We start from the raw sequence: 20595 nt of genomic DNA on the forward strand, positions 1-20595 counted from the left end.
TCATCTGGTTCATGTGTTACATCTATCTAGAAGACTGCTCAGTGAGTTCAGAGGTGTATTGTGTGAATTAGCCCAGAGAGAAAGAATGAGTGGAAAATAAGGAAAGGTTCAAGACTTCCCAGGCTATTAGAAAGATGCTTACATGCTGGAAACCTAGAAGTATTTATAGGATCATTAGGGTATTTTACTGCCTCTCTTGTTTTACTAATTTCTCCTCTCTTTCTCATTTCCCTCCATTGATGTTTTGCTTACCTGTCTGTGTTCCTGTGACTCAGAGCTATCAGAACGGTTATTTTACACATTGGTCAATAGTTTTCATTACAGGCTTAGTGGTTGTTCCTCATGGGTCTGTCTTCTGAATTCTGCCTTTAAGCCATTTAAATGACAGGGAGACAAGCACACTTGATGTGCTGGTGCATACAAAGATTTTTTTCCCAGATTTTTCAGGCACCTGAAAATGGAACATGATATATTTTTCCATAAATGTGCTGTGTGTTCGTGATGTATAACCTACAACGTTCAGTTATTGTTCATGTAGATTGTACAACTCATTGCCTTAAGTTCTTATGTTCAGCTTGTGCATGCCAGTACCACACACAAAGGGGGGTATTTGTAGACTTGGGACTTGGGGGGTGGGGGGAGAAGTATAAAAAAAGGAGAAAAAAGGAGAGGCTTCCTGCCTCTCTCAACAGGTTCAATGAAGATTAGATGTGTTCAGTGGTCATTGAATGCTAACTTGCTGTTGGGGTTTGGACAATATCCTGGATGGAATCCTGAACTCCCAGCATTGCATTTTGTTGTATGACCCACTTGACCTATGCCTCTTTCCGATGTTTCAAAATTAATTAACTTTTTTTTTAAAAAAATGGCATGGATAGCTGGGGACATCAGGACAGGAACTGTTTAAGCTCCTTCCCTATGAGGACCTAAGGATACTACTTTGCATTTGGTTATATAACTGAATGCCTGCCATTTATTCCAAAAGAGAAGCATAAAAACAAAAGAATTCACTTGCGACAAAACCCACATAATTCCCAATACAGAGTGGTCCAACATGTATAATATAAGGGCCTGGATTCTGGGGAAACCCACTGCAGAAAATGGGTGGAGCAGTGATTTTCACCAGTTTTCCCTTCCCTCCTCTACCCCCCATGCCCTCAGTTATCTTCTCTGGAACTTTGGAATAATCTCCAGAATTGTTGTTTAGGCGCAAAGTCATGCCTGACCCATCATGACCCCATGGACAACATTTCTCCAGGCTCTCCTGTCCTCCACCATCCCGGAGTCCACCCAAGCCCACACCCACTGCCCCGTGACTCCATCTAGCCACTTCATCCTCTACTGTCCCCTTCTCCTTTTGCCATCAACCATTCCCAGCATCAGGGTCTTCTCCAGTGAGTTATTCCTTCTCATTGAGTGGCCAAAGTATTTCATTTTCAATCTCCAGAATAGTGTGTGGCAATAGAGGCTGCAGGAGGAAGGAGGAATCAATGGACATTTCAGTTCCTCCCCATTCCTCTAGTGGAGAGCTTCTACTGGATCCTAGTACTTTCCCCCAGTTGATGGAGCTCTTCTCTTCATGGAGGGGCAGCTCTGCATCCCAGCCAATATGTTTCGGTGATTTGCATAGACAGCCATCCAGCCCCCAAGCATCTTTGCAGACAGTTTGCCTGTCAGTATCATGGGTATTTCATTGGTATCCAAGAGTTTAAATAATAATATAGGAAAGCTGGTTTGAATTTACTGAACATGCTCATGTGTACATAACAATTCTGTTTGAAAAGTTGAACTTTTGTTTTTGTATTTTAAGGCAAATACATGCAGATGATGAACATCTTGAAGCCCATAGCATTTGATGTGATCCACTTCATGTCTCAGCTTTTTGACTATTATATGTATGCAATATATACATTCTTTGGCCGAAATGACACAGTAAGTAAATATTACCATCTAATCAGTGTATGTGTACAAGGTGACAGGGGGAAAAAACAATGGAGTCGTAACAGCAGGAATAGTAAATTGCTCTTGAAGTATAATTATTACAAGGGTTTATGTTTATCTCAGCTTTCCAGATGGCATATTAAAAAATGTTGTGGTGAGGAAGCAATCAGGGGATTAAAGAAAAATGAGTTTCTGAACTTGGGGGCTCTGACAGTGACCCAGTTCATACAGCACAACAACTCACCATGAGTGATCATCCTCACCCCCATCTGTGCATGGAAATGAGTGTATCTGAGCCTCCTCAGTCCTTGATATGCTTTGTGTGTCATTACTGATCTCCATCACTACTTTGTTAGGTGCATATAATCGATTGCTAAAATTGGAGACCAGTGGATGGAAGTGACAAGCACAAAGGGGCAGGAGGGAATGGAGACAAAAGTGGCTGGCACCTTCAGGAGAAAGAGCTTTTCAGAAGGATGTAATTGGAAGTACATCAAGCAACCCTTTTAAAAAATTGGTACTAAAGCGGAGGACGAATTTACAAAGACACTGACAAGATGGGGATATTGGTAGGCTGGCCTAAATAGCCCCCTGTGTTTTTAAAAAAAAAAATTGCAAGTGCATTCCTGCATTGGTAATAGCTTGGACAATTAAGTCAGTTTGATGGATGGATGCATTGGGTAGGGGAGAATCCCTTAGGAACTGGCAACCCACTGGACCTATTGCAGAAAGAGTGCTGACACAGGGACTGGAGGAATGAGGAGGTCTGCCGCAGGGCACCCAGGATGCATGTTGAGAGCTGGGAGGCAGGAGGAGGAGAGAAACAAACTGCAGAAAGCTGCAGAACACCCAACTGTCTTTTAGATTAATGAGTAAACAACCGCTGGTTTCCTCCCCACAGGGTAGTTTAAGACGATGTACAAATTCACCCAGTATACCATAGTGAGCCTTCCTAGACCAAGAGAGCAAAAGCAACTGATTAAACTTCTTCCTTGGGAGGAAGAGGCCTGTAGAAAAACAGATGAATCTATATGGGTTATGTAGGCGGTTGGGTATACTGTTATGGATTTATGATAGCTCCTCCTGGAGAGCTTCAATTAACCCCAGAAACAAGGGATGGGATGACCTGGTTTGGATGATTATTCCAAACATCTTAAACCATTGTTTAGGAAGCCAGGGACAAATGTCAGGGTTTAGCATGTTTTCTTGCCCCTTCCCTCCCATGCTCTGATTGTCTGCCAGATGTCAATTGGATGAGTTGGCCATGATTCAAAATTAATGGAACTTAAATACAACTAACTTCATATCAGTCCAGTCCAGGATATTTTAATATTGGCCCTCTGGCCCTTAAACTATGGTTCATATTGTAGACAGGAAAGTTGGTATATTTGTTACCCTGATTGGAAGAATATAGAGATAATGGGACTTCACTAGTTATCTTGGCCCTTTCAGGGTACACCACAAGATGATACGAGGCAGTGTCCATGCCTCCCTTAGCACCTGTTGTCAAATCTGTGGAGAGGACTTCCAAACATTGAGAAACTTTTCTTGAACTACCTCAATACATTTCATGCGTGGCATAATTCATTTAGACCTTATAAAGGCATGTTCAGAACATCACTACAAATGAATAACGGATATATTTCCATATTACAGCAGTTGCAATACCAATTCAAATATTAGATCCAGCTGTTTCATGAGCTTTAGAAAAATAGGATTCTCAATTGGTCATTTCCTTCCGTGACAGATCCATACATGGCTCCAAATAGTCTTGAGCTATTCCTTTTGGCATCAGGAAATACTATCAGGAAAATTTGTTGTTTACCGCAGTGTGCAAGAAGTATTTATTTTAAGTGATTTGATTTTCATAGGCTGTTTTTGCTGTTCTTTGTTTCACTTTTTTGTGTGCATCTCCCACTTTTTTTAAGCTCTTACCCAGTTCTGTACTTTTCACATGTAGCAGAGAACGACAGAGTGCTAGGCAGGTAAATGCACAACAGCTGAATGAAAACAAACTTGTTTCCTACTGTAGAGTGTCTTATTGATGGTTTTTTTGTAGGATAGTTTTTCATAAGAAACATATGACTTCATATGATCTATGAATTTGATACAGTTCTCTTGTGTAAAGGCAATGTGATATTTAAAACTTTGCCTAAATTGTTAATATGCATTGGTATGTGTTTTAGATCAGTGCTTTTCATTGATTAAATCAGGTTTGCACAACTTGTGGCCCAGCAAACTGAACAGAGCCATGCCTACTAGGCCGGTGGATAACTTTTTTTCTCACCCAAGCCTTTGCTTTCACTTGACAGCTCAACTTTGAGAGTTGTCAGGGGAAAATAATTAGCAACAACACACAACTCTATTTGTAGTCTCTTTGGAACAATGTCCATGGATGGTGCATGCTGCACTTTGACCAAAGATATCTCTCTGCACTCATTGAAATCCTACTAAAATGTTGTTTAAAACCTGAAAAACATTACAAACATAAGGGTTGCAGTAAAAGAAAAGTAGGTTATTTATCAGTGACAGTTTGGTTGAATTGGAAGATGCTGTTTGGAAGGGCTGTCAACTCAGAGATTGTGAAAAGTAATCTCTGGAGAAAGGAAAAGGGTGGAAAAGGCCTTTTTTGTAGTGAGAGAAAAAGGATGCGTGCTTGGCAAGATGGATTAGTGGTAGTGTGGCTGTCACTGGTGATCACCAGGGTGACTTTGATAAGAGCAACAAGGAGTTTTTGCTGTACCTGCTGAACATCTCATTGGTCACTTCCCTCTACTCATAGTGAGGTCAGTCACCTGGGTTCACATGACACAACAATCCCAGTATAAGCCATGGGTAGTCAGGATTAGGGATGCAAAGATCTGGCTAGGATCCAGCTCTGCTATGCTTTGTGAACTTCTTTCCTGTGCTCAGCTCTGGCCAGGAAGCAAGCTGAGCTGAGATCAAATCTGTGAGCACTCAGGATCACGAATGGACCAATTCTCTGCCTGAAGTATGCAAATCCTCCCACAAAGTACATAAAGCCTGCAAGTCACATGTATAGAAGTGGAACTCTGCTTATACACTGGATGTGTCGGCGCATGTGTACAAGCTGGCCTTACAAATTCTCTTGGATTCATTTCCTGCTGGACATGCATATGAATGCTCAGCTCAAGGTGGACTTAGGGTAGAGGGAAAGCAGAATATGGAGAGCAGAGTCAAGGAAATCTGATAGATTCCCACCCCCTAACCAGATTCCTCACACATTGCTAATCAGGGTAGTTCTTGCCTTCAAACAAACCATACTGCAGGAAGCACTCCTGTTTCACACATGACATCCCACCGCAAATTGTCACCCACAGTGGGCTGCTGTGTCAGGCAAAACTAATCATTAATAGAATTGGTTAATTCAGCTCTGCTCATGGCTTTTGCTGCCATCTCTTTTGGGAATGCCATCAGTGTTGCATGGGGTAATGTGGGTTTCATGTTTAATTAAAAGTTTAGCCACAGAGAACTGAGAAAGTGATAATTTTGAACCTTTGAAGACAAGCTTAGAATAAAATGATTTTTTATGACATCTTTCTAGTGAAATTCTGTCATCTAACCCTGCCCATATCCCAGTGCCCACATAAAGAAAATCTGCTAGTCTTAAGTGCTCTCCGATTTTCAGTAATTCACATAACAATTGTTAAGTGCTGAGCAACTGTGTTCTTTCTAAAATATTCGGTCTTTACAATCCATTAGTTTTCGTCAGACAGCTTAGTTACTGTAAGCCAGTGGGATATCAATGAGGCTAACTCAGCTTGTGTACAAGTATGTTAGCATAAGTGGTTTTTGAGTGACACTTTTAAACATAGGAAAGGCTATTCTGTTGGATACAAACCAAAGGAGTGTCTGTTTCTAAACTAAAAAAAATGTATTCCTGATGTAAAACACATACCAGTATCTTAATGATACTATGAAAATAGACACTGGAAATGCATGTATGTTTCTTTGTTCACCCCTCATAGTGTAGCTTTGTTAACTGGGCAGTTTCATAAGTCTTTATAGTTTCCACTGGATTTAAAATTAGATCAAAAGCAAGAGCTTGAGCAAGTATAATTCATTCACAGAATGCCATTAAGCCAGTTAATATCAGCGGAAAACAGGGCCTGACTTGGGTCTTACATAAACCATGGCAGTGGAAAGTTTTCTGCTTGATTCATATTGCAGGTGTTGATGTAGGTGTGATTTTATTAAGTCTTTTCACTTGAAAATCTGGATTATATAACTGGTTGTCTGAGGTAGTACAGGCAAATGGTACTAGATAATGAGTTGAGATTGTTATTCTGATTTGCATTAAATTAGCTTTTCATCAGGCAAAATATGCAGTGTCATTTGATGTCATTATCATGAGGAACACAAATCCCATGGTTTTCCTATGTCCCAAAGTGACCATGTGGAAGCAGTGTGTGTGTGTGCGTGTGCGTGTGTGTGAATTATCCCCTAATACAGAGGATAATTCTTCTGTTAGTATGGATTGTGTTTGGTCATTGTAGTATGTGGAAGTCATTTCATCTTTGTATAGGTGTGCAGTGTTGAGTATGCATGATGCTATCTTTCTGATTTCTTTTTCTTTTTCTCCATTATTGGTTACAATGTCATGCCAAGCATGACATACAATGTGACAACAGGACATGAGCCAGTTGGAAACTTCGGTTGGTTTATTTGCATTCTTCCTAATTGGGGTAACTGAGGTTGTCCTTTTAATTCCAGTTTGAATCAACAGGCCTGGGACTCAGCAGCAGCAGGCTTCGCACCACCCTGAACAGGATACAGGAGAGTTTGATTGATCTGGTAAGTTCCAGTTTCATTGTTCTGTGCAAGGACTTTGTTAGACTTCTGTTAAAACGAGAAGGAAGAGAAATCAACTTGCTTGATGTTGAATGTGACAGCACTTTTCTCCATCTCGTTCCCAGGCTTATTTTTTCCAACTATGAGAGCTAGAAATGTATTTTGACTTCTGCCAAAGCCAGAATTCTAAGAGACTGTGGAAAAGACAGTGTTCTCTTCCCCTGAAATTATGGTTAAGAATTAATTTTACCCATCTTCAGTATTTTGCATTCATGGCAAGAACAACAAAATCCCTAATATAGTTGGTGTGCTATAGTGTTCTAGTAGCCTCATTAATCTGAATGAAATTCTAAGAAAGAGGCATGTTTATTTGTTTGCTTGCCTTATTTATATACTGCCCAATAGCCAAGGCTTTCTGGGCAGTTAATACATGTTAAAAAGTTACCCATGCTACAATATAATTAGAAGAACAAACCCATAATTGCAATTGCTCTTATTCAGCACAGAAGCACAGCAGTGGTATAGAAATGTATGTAAGATCCCCACAGAACTGTGTACTGAGCCTTCTGGTCTATATAATAATATTTCTGAGTTAAATGTTGTGGGAAATCTCACAAGCACTTTTGCAATATTACAGGAGAGATTTGTCATAGAAACATAACTGACATGAGTACTTGTGTATGTGGGGGCTTGAATGGATAAAGGCCATGGCAATGTTTCTTACTAGATCTCTCTGGAAATTTGTTCCACCATTTCTACATTGGTAGATTGCCCTTGCCAGTTAATCTAATGTGTTTACAGTGGTTGTAGCTAGCATGTGAAGTGTTCATAACTAAATGGCTGCTCGGATGTGTGAACAATGGGTAGTATGTTCCTCCTATAACAATGGGTAGTATGTTCCTTTTCACATTTGCAATATCCCAAGTTGTTGGCCTGCAGTGACACTATCACTGCAGCCAACCATTAGCCATGGTGGGTTGCAGCATCCACAGGTACTAAGTTGTCATTCCAAGCCTCCTGTTATATGTGAACCTGAGGAAGGGTGGGCTGGGTTTGGAGTGGTTGACAAGCTACCCAGAAGCCATGGGCTGTTTTACAGTTGCAGGTGGCTTGTTGATGATCCCAACGACCACCCTCACTGGTTCAGATAGAACAAGAAACAACAGCACAATCTGCCCTGAATATTCAAAATTAGGGTTGCAGCACTGAGAAGCCCTGTGAGGCAATTCATCCATGGTGGCTTCTCATTAGGTGTGAACCAGTTCACTGTAGGCCTTTTTTCGGCACAAGGGGCCAGCCAGATGACCAGTGCCAGAAGGAGTGTGAAAACTGTATTGCTAACTGAATAGTTTTATGTCTTCCTAGTCGGGCCATCATTGGCCTGATGGTTCATTTGTCAAGAGCCTATCACAAACATTTGTGAGAGTCATTTTATGCTTTAATGCAGAGAAATGCAAATAGTTTTAAAATGTTGGCCCATATAAAGAATATGAAAAGTGCTGGCAACCTTAAAAGTTTTCATTTATATTCATGGCTGGATGGTGACGTAAATGACTAGTGGAAGCAGAGCAACATTCTAAACAGCCAGGAGGAAAACTAGTTTATGCAGAAGTCAGCTCTGCATTTATTTTAAAACATTCTGTATCATCCCTTGGCATAGCATCTGGGGCAATTTACAAAAACAAATGAAATTAAAAAATACATAAATAGTGTAGTGAGACCTCCATCCATACATTAAAATATAAGCTTATGCAAAATAATAATAAAAGTAAGGAAGCAAGCCAAGCTGAGAGGAAGTCCATGAATGCTTGTGGCACTCTGGTTGTGCTACTGCAACCTTCTTCTGCAGCATGTGCAGCACAAAGGCCACAAGCCGTGTTCAGAAGAGGGATGCCACTAGCACAGCACTTGTGTGGGTTCGCTTCCTGGGCAGCACCCATGCGTGTTCTCCAGGAAGCGGAGCTCATGGCCAGAGCCAAGCTCAGGGAATCCGGTGGAGCTCCACCACCAAAACAGATTCCTCATACATCCTTAGTAGTCACCCAAGGAAGCCATAAAACACATCAGGCCACAGAACATAAGAGCAATCAACCAGGTGCTCAGGGTATTTGGGCTAGATTTGCTGGGCAGACTGATCCAGATAATGTCAGGAGCTGTATGTCTTGTATCTATGGGTGCAAGGAACGCTTATAGATGGGTGCAAGGAACGCTCCCGCCCCTTGAGGTCAGCAGCAGATGCCCTTCTCTGGGAACCCTCTGTGAATGAGATTAGAAGGGTGAGCACCCAGAGGAGGGCTTTCTCTGCGGTGGCGCCCCATCTATGGAATGCGCTCCCCAGAGAGGCCCGCCTGGTGCCGTGGTTATTTGTTTTTTCGGTGCCAGGCTAAGACCTTTTTATTTAAAACTTATTTTAACTGTTAATTATTTATTAACTAGGGGTTTTTTTTTTTAGCCGAGAATGCACTGGGGGGTGTTATTTATTGTATAATTTTAGTATTTATTTATTTTATTACTTCTGTATTTATTTATGTGGTGAGCCTCCCTGAGGCTTTGTTGCGATGGGGCGGCATAGAAATGTTTTAAATAAATAAATAATATCTGAACAGGCAGGGGTAAGATGAGATCACTTCCTTTGATCACTCGCACTCTCTAGACATGACATGCATCTGTCAGATCAGTCTGCTAGTGAGCCATCTTGCTGAAGTAGACAGTTCACTAGATGCACCTTGTTAGCCTCCGGGCCAATCGCTTTCGGTGCTGGGGCATCCTGGACATCAGCCTCTTTGCCTGCAAAAACAACACAGTTTGCCCAGTATTCCAAGTTGAACTGCACTGGAATCAGAATTGATGGGGAGCACTTTTGTGTTCACATGGTCAAGGGCACTATTCTACATATTTCCCCCTTTCTCATCACAAAGGTCCTGGCAAAGAATGGCACAAAGTGTATTTTTATGACCTCTTGGTGGTCATGCCAGCTCTGGTTTTCTCCACTTCAAGTTTGGTTTCCACCATTACTGCACCATGTCACCCAACAAGAGCAAGACAGACTTCTACACCCAGACCTTCAGCTATTCTGCATGACTGGAAAAAAGTTTGCAGAGAGGATTGTGCTCCATCCCTCCACCTGTTATGAAACTGGAATTCCTACTTGCTTCGATCTGTTAAGATGTCAAACCAGAATTTATTTATTTATTTATTTATTTATAACATTTCTATGCCGCACCCATCTCCGAAGCCTCGGGCCAGCTCACAAGGAAAACAAATAAACACAGCATAGAACAATATTAAAAATGTGGAGTTCTTGGTGATAATATAAAACCATTAAATAAAACACAGATTAACAATTAAAATATTGTTTAAATAAAAAGGTCTTGGTCTGGCGCCAAAAAACAAATAACGACGGTGCCAGGCGGACCTCTCTGGGAAGCGCATTCCATAGGTGGGACCCCACCACAGAGAAGGCCCTCCTCCGGGTACTCACCCTCCTAATATCCCTCACAGAGGGCTCCCGGAGAAGGGCCTCCCCCACCGATAGCTGCCATGGCACAGAGCCATAGTCCCCCAGCACCACCTTCTGGAAACGGCCATTGAGATAGGAGCGGAACCACTGCAAAGCAGAGCCTCCAACTCCCAATTCTGCAAGCCTACGCAGAAGGATATCATGGTCGATGGTATCGAAAGCCTCTGAGAGGTCCAGGAGAACCAACAGGAACGCACTCCCCCTGTCTCTCTCCCTGCACAGGTCATCGTACAGGGCAACCAAGGCAGATTCAGTACCTTACCCAGGTCTGAAGCCGGAATTAAATGGGTCCAGATAATCAGTTTCATCCAAGAGTGCTTGGATTTGTCCCGCCACCACCCGCTCTAACACCTTGCCCAAGAATGGGATGTTGGCCACCTGTCTATAATTGGCGGCCACCTCTGGATCCAGGGATGCCTTCTTTAGGACTGGCTGGACTACCGTCTCCTTTAAAGGGGCAGGTACCCGGCCATCCCTCAGAGAGGCGTTGATGACCTCCAGGATCCGGGTCCCAATCCTGTCCCTGGCTGTCTTGAGAAACCAATATGGGCAAGGGTCCAATAAGCAGGTGGTAGGACGTACCTGTCCAAGCACCTTGTCCACATCATCAGGCCGCAACAACTGAAACTCATCCATCAATTGTGGACCAGACGGTAGCATTGGCACCTCCCCAGTAGAATCTGATTCAATAGTTGAGTCCAGCTTGTGACGAATCTAAGCGATTTTCTCCCGGAAATGCTTGGCGAAGTCGTCACAGCGGGCCTTCGAGGGTGGCACGAGATCTTTCTTTGGGCCCGGATGTACCAGCCCCTGTACCACCCGAAAGAGCTCTGCAGGACAGCATTGTGAGGAGGCACTGGAAGCAGAGAAGAATTTCTTCTTCGCCGCCCTCACCGCCACAGCATAGGCCCGATAATGGACTCTCAAGTGTGTTCGGTTAGATTCATCCCGTGATTTCCTCCACCTACGCTCTAGACGTCTCCCAACCCACTTCATTGCCCATAATTCCGGTGTATACCAAGGGGATCAACAGGCTCTGCCTGGTGGGAGAGGACTCTTGGGAGTGATCGTGTCAATAGCCCTGGTCATTTCCCATTCCATAGTTCTACCAGAGCTTCGACAGGAGCACCAGCCTTATCAACCGGGAAATCCCCCAGGGCCTTCAGGAATCCATCCGGATCCATCCAGCTCCGGGGGCAGACCAGCACAGTCGGGTCTGCACCATTACAGAGGGAAAGGCTGCTCTTGAGCTCAAACCTCACGAGGAAGTGATCTGACCATAACAGGGGAGTCAGACACAAGTTCCTCACCCTCAGATCCCCGTTGAGAAAACCAGGTCCAGAGTATGTCCACATTCATGGGTTGGGCCAATGATGTGGTGAGACAGCCCCATGGCCACCATGAAGACAGCCCCATGGCCATGAAGTCCTGAGCCACCCTGATCAGAACCGTCTTGGCGTGGAGATTGAAGTCCCCCAGGATCAACATCTTGGGAGTCTTCAACACCAAATCCGAGACGATCTCTGTCAGCTCAGGCAGGGAGTCTGTTGGGCAGAAGGGTGCACGGTACACCAACAGAATCCCCAATTTGTCTCGGTCGCCCAACGCCAAGTAGAGGCACTCTAAACCCAGCCTTGAGGGGACAGGAAGCTCCGTGAGGGGAAAAGAAGCTCAATAAACCAAAGCGACCCCCCCCTCCCCTTCAGGCGTGGGCAGTGCTGAACCAGATACCCGGGCGGGCACAGTTGAGAGAGGGAGACGTCCCCCGCCTCACCTGCCCAGGTCTCTGTAATGCAAGCCAGGTCAGCCCCCTCATCCACAATAAAGTCATGGATGAGGGAAGATTTATTGTGGACCGACCTGGCATTAAGCAACAGCACCGACAGGCCCAGGGGGCGGTTGACAGGACTACCTGGAACCCTCAAGCTGGGGGAGTAACCAGAAGGAGGAACAGGTGCTAGCCATCTGTCTCCTTCTTCTAAGTGGACACGTTAGACCCCCAACGCTGTAACGTCCATTGCCCATAACCACCCCAATGGCGACGCCCACGCGCTCCACAGGCAAGCCCATCTTCGTGGCTGAGAATAACTCCATTAAAATATAAGCTAAAACACATTAAAAACACCTAAAAATACTTAACCCTCCCCCCAGCACATCCCAGTCCAATTAACAATCCCACCCGCGAGCCGAGAACATAGCCCCTAGCCAGCCCAGCCCCCGCACGGCCCCCAAATGGGATAAGCCGGCTGTCTGTCCCCGCGTCCCGCCCGGCGGAGTGGAGAAGCAGGGTGGGCATCCTACAGTACACAGGGTAGATAGCTCAGCTTCTTCTGTCTCCACACCTTTTGAAGTTGAGCTAATCCTCACAAACAATACTAAAACTTAAGAGCCTCATTATCATCTGATTTACTCAAGAGAGCACCGAGCGCTTGTTGCTGTAATTATTCTGGGAAGTGGATTTGTCAAAGCTTGTAAATGAGACTCTGAAGGGTGCAAATCTGTTAGCATGTTGCCATCCAGAGTAATGTGACCTCACCTCCCACGCAAGAACGCCTCATGCCTTTGAAACCCTTGGTAAGACATCGCTATAGCGGCTATTCATTATCACAAGCCCCATCTTAGTAATCTTAGCTCAGCAGACCCACAGTTCAACACTGGTGCTCTGTACTATTTTCTAATTATAATTCAGAGCACAATTTTCTATCTATATAGTTTTATATACTTCTGCTCTTATTCTGCATTACATGTTTTTGCTATTCATAAGATCGCTTGATGATACCTCTTGATCCACAACAATAGAGCTTTCCCCTTGGAGAATTGCCAAAGGCCAAGCCTGAGTATATTTTCAGAAACACAGCTAGAGCTTCTGTGTTCAGTCCACATTGTTAACATACACTAATACTGGGAATTCATTCAGTATTTCAGTTTTCTTTTGTTTTGCATCCTTGAAACATCAAAACAGTATTTAAAAATGAACAAAACTAAGATACCTAAAAAGATATCTCCTGGTGGGGTGAAGCAGTGGTAAGAACTACATATAGCAGGTTAAACTCAAGTTTAACACTTGAGTTTAACACTCTTTAACACTTGACAAAGAAGTGTTCCATTCACAATAATTATGATATCATCAGTAAAAGCACCTTCCTGTATAAAACCTTGTCATTTTCTCTGATCATATTTTACATTGGAACATATGATGAAACTTCAAGGGAAATTAATGTAAGTATGCCCATCTTCAGTCCCCAGGATTTACGTTTTCACTTTGTAGTCATTATTTTGTCATTAATTATTGAAATAGTTTTTGGTGCAATTCAAGAATGTGCTGTGCAAAGCCTACATTTTTTTCCACTAGTTAAAGGAAAAAGATAAAATGGTAATGATAGAAAAAGAAATAAAGTTAGGGCATAATCCTATGGGGAAGCCCTTGAATCTGCTGAACTCAGAGGATTATGGGTTTTCTGTGCAGGGAAGAACATGGAGGCATATGTTCCTTCTGTGCTGCTCCCACCCTGCAAGGCAGCGAGGTAGCTGATTTTGGCTATCTAACCACAGCAGCAGATGGAAGGACACAGAGGTGCTGCCAGAATATGTTGGACCTCAGTGCTGGTCATCTCTTCTTTTCCCCAAGAAACACCCATGAAACCCCTTTTCTGAGGTAACTTTGCAACATCAGAGAAGCACACGCATAGTGTCTGTGGAGGAAGGTATTCTGGAAAAAAGTGTTTTCTAATGTTTTGGGGCTTCAAAAAATTCTGTGGCCCACTAGATGCTGCCTCGGGGTGGTAAGATTGCTCTGTGAGTGTCTTATTTCAATATAGTTCTAGTGTTTGTGGCTTCTTCTGCGTTAACAATCATCCAGAATTTAATGGGTTTATTCTAGGTAGGACTAACACTGGATTTAATGCCATATGGATTAGTTAAATGGTACAGAACTGTGTCTTCTGCTTAAATTTGTATTTTTACTTTATTTTTGACTAGAGAAACAGCTGGACTTTCTTTAGGACTGAGCTGCATGCATATTGTGTATCCACAAGAAGATATATCCAAATAGTCTAGCGCAGTGATGGTAAACCTTTTAGAGAGCGTGTGCCAAAACTGTAACCCAAAACCCACTTATTCATCGTAAAGTGCCAACGCTACAATAAAACCTGAAAACTGAGGTTTTAGTTTAGAAAAAACAACTCACAGCTAGTCCAAGCAGATCCATCCATCCATCCTTGACAGTGCACTGACTGACCATGTGAAAGCTCGGATGTGTTGCGGCTAATGGGTCGGGGCTTACGTCATAACCTGGTGCCGCTACTCATTTTAGAGTGTGCACATGGCCCATATGTGCACTGTTATCCAATGCTCAGCTGCTGAGGTGATGCTGGGGTGACTAGGCTTGCGTGCTGACAGAGAGGGCTCTACGTGCCTACTGTGATACACGTGCCATAGGTTCACCATCACTGCCCTAACCCTGCTCTGGTGCACACCCGTGACCCTGATAAAGGGCTAAAGTTCCATTGAAAAGAGGACGACTTTGAAAAAGCTTTCCTTGAGTAGCTTTTTCTGCACAGCATATCATTTCTATCCGTTCTAAACACATTCCAACCATCAAAATCATGCCAGGACACCTCGTTTTTCTAACCCTAACCCTGCCCTGGTGCACATCCCTAACCCTGATACAGGGCTAAAGTTCCATAGAAAAGAGGACGATTTTGGAAGAGCCTTCCTTGAGTAGCTTTTTCAGCACAGCTCATCATTTCTGCCCATTCTGAACACATTCCAACCATCATAATCTTACCAGGACACCTCGTTTTTCTATCCCCAACCCTACCCTGGTGCACACCCCTAACCCTAATATAGGGCTAAAGTTCCATAGAAAAGAGGGCAATTTTTAAAAAGCCTTCCTTGAGTAGCTTTCTAAACACATTTCAACCATCAAATTATATCAGGAAACTTCATTTTTGTAAGCGTAACCCAGTGATGGTGAACCTTTCAGAGACTGAGCATCCAAACTGCAATCGAAAACCCACTTATTTATCACAAAGTGCCAACACTGCAGTAAACCTGAAAACTGAGGTTTTAGTTCAGAAAGTACAACTCAAAGCCAGTTCAAGCAAATATATATATCACTGACCAGCCATTCGAAAGCTTGGACGAGTCGCAGCTCATGTGCCGCTACTCCTCTCCAAGCATTCGCATGGCCCCTATGTTCACTGTTATCCGATGCTTGGATGCTGGGGCGACTTGGCTCATGTGCTGACAGAGAGGACTCTGCGTGCCTTTTGTGGTACGCATGCCATAGGTTCACCCCCACTGGTCTAGTCCATGGACATGCCTGGGTTTTTTACATACTATGTTTGTTTTCATTTCTGTTGTAAATGAGAGCTGTAGTCAGTGCTCATTTTTTCCCTGCAAGAAGAAATGTGAAACAGTGCAATATGGTGCATAGGAATGTAGTCCAAAGAGCATCCTTGAGATCTTTGGTAGATGTAGATATCTTTCAATGAATCCCGCGTTAGGTGTAAGATTGCCATTTCAGATGTTTAGTAATGGGCATTTCCTACAAACCCTGCATGTTTTTCCCCAGTAACAGATGCTCTGGCTTCAAGTATGGGTATAAACTCCATGTTACAGATTTGAAAACACAGGAAAATAGTCCTTCTTCACCTTTGTAAAGGTGTGGAAATAAGAATACAAGAAAAGCTATGCTGGATCGGACCAAGAGTCCATCCAGCCTAGCACTCCATTCACATGGTGGCAAACAGGCTAGGTGGTTATGTGGCACCTATCATGGCAGTGGTAGGCAGCCTGTGTTCCTAAGGACACATACTCCCTTTAGCTCAATTTCAAAAGCCAGTTGTATGTAATCACTTCAGACCTGTAGTAACAGTGATCTTTTTTCTTCTTCTTGGCAATCTACTTGTTGGAAAGGGGAAAAAAAGGAAGAGGAAAGGTGGCGACAGAATGAGAGAAAAGAGGTGATGGGAGAAAGAAACAAGGTCTGACTTGGGTTCTGCCCTTCCCCACTGCTAATGTGTAGATCTCAACTGATTTCCTGTTCAAGAATGTGACCTTCAATAGAAAAAAGTGTTGCCACCCTTGAATTATGGTAACCAATTTTTTATTTATTCTCCTTTCCACCAGTTCCTAGCTGAATGAATTAGGCAGATTGATTCAGCTCCTTGTGAAAAGTAAGGCATCACAAATGGAACAAATCCATAAAACCAAGTGCTATATTAAACCAATGAGGTTCCCTCAGAAGCTCTCGTGCACTGCTACCAGTTTTCAATAAAACGGCACTGAAGAGGTTAAACTAACTGCTGAACTTCATGTATGCATGCAAGTATGAACGTGTGTCAGCTCTGTTCACCTGGTCTACAGAAAGCTTGTGGAACAACCAAGTTTATTTGTACTTGCTCTTGTGCTTGAACTCATGTTGGAATTGAGACCTCTTTAAAAAGGAACAGTTACTAAAATATGGGTTATGTGTAGGCTTTGATTTTTAGAATGAAAAGTTTATTGAAGTGGTGTACTTAGATCTCCCAGCAATGTTCAAGTAGTCTGTGAAAAAGGTTTTAGAACTGCTTGCTTGGGATATTAGATAGTTACTGGTTCACTGGCACCAAAAAGATACTAGCAACGTTGCAGTGGCTTTGCTTGTGCTCTTTGGAGTTGGTTTTGGTGTAGTCTTTTCTCTCTGGGGTATGGTTTTGTAATATTCAAATTGTACAGGAAAACAGCAGAATTGAAAAATGACAATGGATTCTCCAGGAAAGATAGGTAACTAGGGATACTAAATACCTTACAGCATCAGATATTTGCTGTGAGATCTATTTCATAAAGCATCACAAATTTCAATGTGCATTTATTCTTCCATAAAGTAGTGAGGGGTATAGGGAAGAGACCATAGCTCAGCAGTAAAACATATGTTTTCTGTGGAGAAGATTCCAGGTTTAATCCTGGTGTCTCTAATTTTAAAAGCAATTCCCTCTCTGTCTGACCACATGAAGATTTTCTGACAGTTAAAGTAGACAATTCCAGGCTAGCTGGATAAATAGTCTGTGTATAAGGTTGTATTTTTACTGTTTCCTTAAATAAAATCAAGGGTATTTAGCAACAAAGCCCTTGCTGCTAAATGCTTCTCTTACGTAGTCACGTTTGCATTTTTTTGATTTTTTTTTTGTTAACTTTCTGTAGCCTTTTTTTAAATTTCTGAGTTTATTGTGCCAAATTCATATAATGGGCTAGGTCAGGTAGGATAGTAAGAATTCCCAGTTTGGGATTATTGGACTCAAGCAATGTAGTGATGTACATTGTCTTATGGGTCCCCTTAGCTCTTTCTGCAACCAGAAGCAACTAAACAAACCACGGACTCTCCATCTGTGGTTTGTTTATCCGGACACCCAAAACAGAGATTTTGTCTGGTCCATCTCTGAAGAAGTCAGAGTCATATGCCAACAATAAACAATAACTTAGGACTCTACCCTGTCTGGGCTGAGACAAGTTGGAAACAAGGTCCTTGTTTCGGACATCACAATGAATGAACTGTTGACTGCAAATCCATGGTTCAATTTCTACTCCTTGCCAGGGGAGCCAGATGGGCAGTATGTTCCAGAATAGTTGTTTGACGCTCACAAGAACAATTTTCTGGAATCCTGGCTTATCTCGATGTCTGAACCAGGTGTTTGTGTTTCAGCTCATGCAGTTTTCTTTCTGAGACTGTATAAAATGACAATGGCTAGTATGTAATTAGAGAGGCTTGTCAGAAAATGGAGGATTTCTAAAGGTATACATAGAAAATTGCCCTTTTGGATGTGTGACAGAAAATCATATTTCGTTTCATTTAATTTATTTTTACTATGGTGCACTGGAGAAAACTGCCCGTGAATGACAGTATTGACAACATTTTCAAAAGTGCTTTCTTCTGGATTACCATATCACATATTGTTCTCTGTAGATTAGATATCAATTTCTAATATAACTGTGGGTGACTTCAGAAAAACTGGGTGCAGCCATGCAAAACATAATATTACTTTATATTTATTGATTAGTTGCATTTATTCTATATGAGCCATCGATTGCTCTTTGGTTACTAGAAGTGCTACTGGAACATTTTTTGCAAGGACAATTGTTACATGGGCTGCAGACCAGGCACAAATGTACTCCTTATTGACCTGTGCCCCCCTCCGTCAAAAATGTCTCTTTATGGAAAAAATGGCATCTGGAATGCTACAGAGACTTCCTCAGAAGACTGTGACCTAGCAGGGACAGGGGGCAAGGGATGAAAATGATCCTCAGAGTGCCCAAAGTTGCCCATGCTTGAATGTGGTTTTTACAGTTTTTTTAGTAGCCTCCTTGCTGTTAGCTCCAACAGTTTGTTGTTTTTTAAAGAAACAGCTACCGTAGCAAAGTTTCACATTTCTAGAATACAGTAGTACTTATCTTTCTGTTCCTTAATTTCTGAGAAATATTTCATTGGCAACAAGGTCTAGCTGTTACCTTTTTAACCAGCTGCATTTTGGATGTCTTCCTGCTCAGTGTTGACTTTGAATTGTTCCATTAACTTTAATAAGGCTAATCTTGCTAAGACAAGTTCTCAAGCAATTCTGTCAGTGGCAAAAAAAAAAAAAAAAAAAAGGTAACGAGTTGCATCAAACAGAATCAATTTGGGGCACATTTTTGAGAGAATTGGTACATATAATTAGGAATACATCAAGATAAACTTTGAGATAATCTGTTTGCAGGGAAATATTAGAATTTGCTTGCAGACACTGGTAAAGATGAGTCTCCTCAAGGCCATTCTAAGAAAAATGAGATATAGAGAGTTAAATCAACCCTGGGGTAACTTCACCTCTTCAGCTGTTCATCTGAATCTGAGAGGCTGTCTTGGTGGTTGTGGCTTGTTCAAAGATGCTCTAACTTGACCATAAGCTAGTCTTGTACATTAGCAGCATTAGAAACTCAGACCCAGTCTCCATCTCGTCCAGTACTGTGTTCACACAGTGGCCAGCCAGCCATTCATGAGAAATTCCTAGTCAGTACATGAGTTCAACAGCACCCTTCCATCTAAGTTCCGCAGCAACTTGGTGTAGATAGGCATACTGCCTCTTATACCAGAGGTAGCATGTAGCCATCAGAACTAGTCATCATTGGCAGTCTCCAGGAATTTGTCCGTGTTAAAATGTTTGTCTGTTAAAATGTTTCCCATAATTGCATCTTGAGGTAGTCAGCTCCATAATTGTGAAGATGTACTTTCATCTGTCTAGAATCTCCCACCATGACGCTGCATTGGATGACCCTTGGATCTAGTAGTTTGAGAAAGGAAGAAAAAATGTCTTCATTCATAGAGGATAAGGCTATCAATGTCTAGGAGACATGTATGGCTATGTAGAATCAGAGGCACTCGAATAGGAGGCATAGTGTATCAGGCTCTGAAGAACATGGTGAACAGGGTACTGGTGCATTCATATGGGATACCTATGAGGAGGACAACTGATTAGTCACTGTATGATGAGAATGCTGGGCTGGATGATCCATCTATGGATGATCCATTCACTATGCTCCATCAGATCTTTTCTTATGTTACCTGTGGAAGAATTGGAACCCAGGTCTTCTGAATCTACACTGGACCCATCTATTTAAGAAGAAGCCAGTCAATGAAAGCTTTTGCCATAGTATAAGGAGAGTTCAAGCTAAGGTCATGGTTCTCAGTGAAATCCTTATAAGCATGTAGAACTTTTTCCCATACTTTGTTTTATATTAAATTGAAAGGCAGTATATGGCAATGTAGATAACAGAAAAAGGACACATTTTGGTTTACAAAATTGCCCTTGCCCAAGGGAAGTATTAGTTAGAAAGTAAGCTTTTAATTAATACCATCCATCACCATGAAGGGTGAGAGATTAGTTTTGTACCTGTGCTTGTATATTTTGATGACGAGTATGCAGATATAGAAGAGAAAGTAGATATAAATTTTTAGATTATCCGGGCTGAATATAATTTACCTTTTTGAAAAGTAGCAGTTTCCTTTTCCTGTTCAGCAGGAAAATGTGTAGAAGAGCAATATAGATCATTTGAATAATTTGAAACCTTGATAAAACAAAAAAGGCATGAAAAGTTCAGATTATTGTTGCATAGACTGACAGTCATACTGCACGTACTATAGATAGACATATATTCATTTACATAACCATTGCCTAGTTATTTGTAATATTGAGATATGAAATTGTGACTTATAGCTTTACCTTAGTAAGAGGACAAAGAACAAGCTTTTATTTGCATAGTTTTGTGATGATATAATTTTGTGATGATATGCTCATTTAAAATTGAACAAG

At 42.2% G+C, this 20595-nt stretch overlaps 1 protein-coding gene across 4 annotated transcripts in view; it reads left to right on the plus strand.

Moving 5' to 3' along the window:
* VPS50 (VPS50 subunit of EARP/GARPII complex) overlaps nt 1-20595 on the plus strand; it is a 100461-nt gene that overhangs the window by 52146 nt on the left and 27720 nt on the right. For 3 of the 4 annotated variants that reach the window (XR_006414203.1, XM_044424870.1, XM_044424871.1), the window contains exons 21-22: nt 1811-1932; nt 6676-6756. Coding sequence is in view for 2 of the 4 variants with exons in the window: in XM_044424870.1 (XP_044280805.1) it covers nt 1811-1932; nt 6676-6756 (203 nt within the window). In the remaining 2 variants the exon portion in view is untranslated. Of the gene's footprint in view, nt 1-1810; nt 1933-6675; nt 6757-13739; nt 13929-20595 lie in introns of all 4 variants that reach the window. The other variant, XR_006414204.1, reaches the window with a different exon arrangement.

The sequence above is a fragment of the Varanus komodoensis genome, unplaced genomic scaffold, assembly GCF_004798865.1.
Source record: "Varanus komodoensis strain SLA01 unplaced genomic scaffold, ASM479886v1 scaffold15, whole genome shotgun sequence".
Classification (NCBI taxonomy): domain Eukaryota; kingdom Metazoa; phylum Chordata; class Lepidosauria; order Squamata; family Varanidae; genus Varanus; species Varanus komodoensis.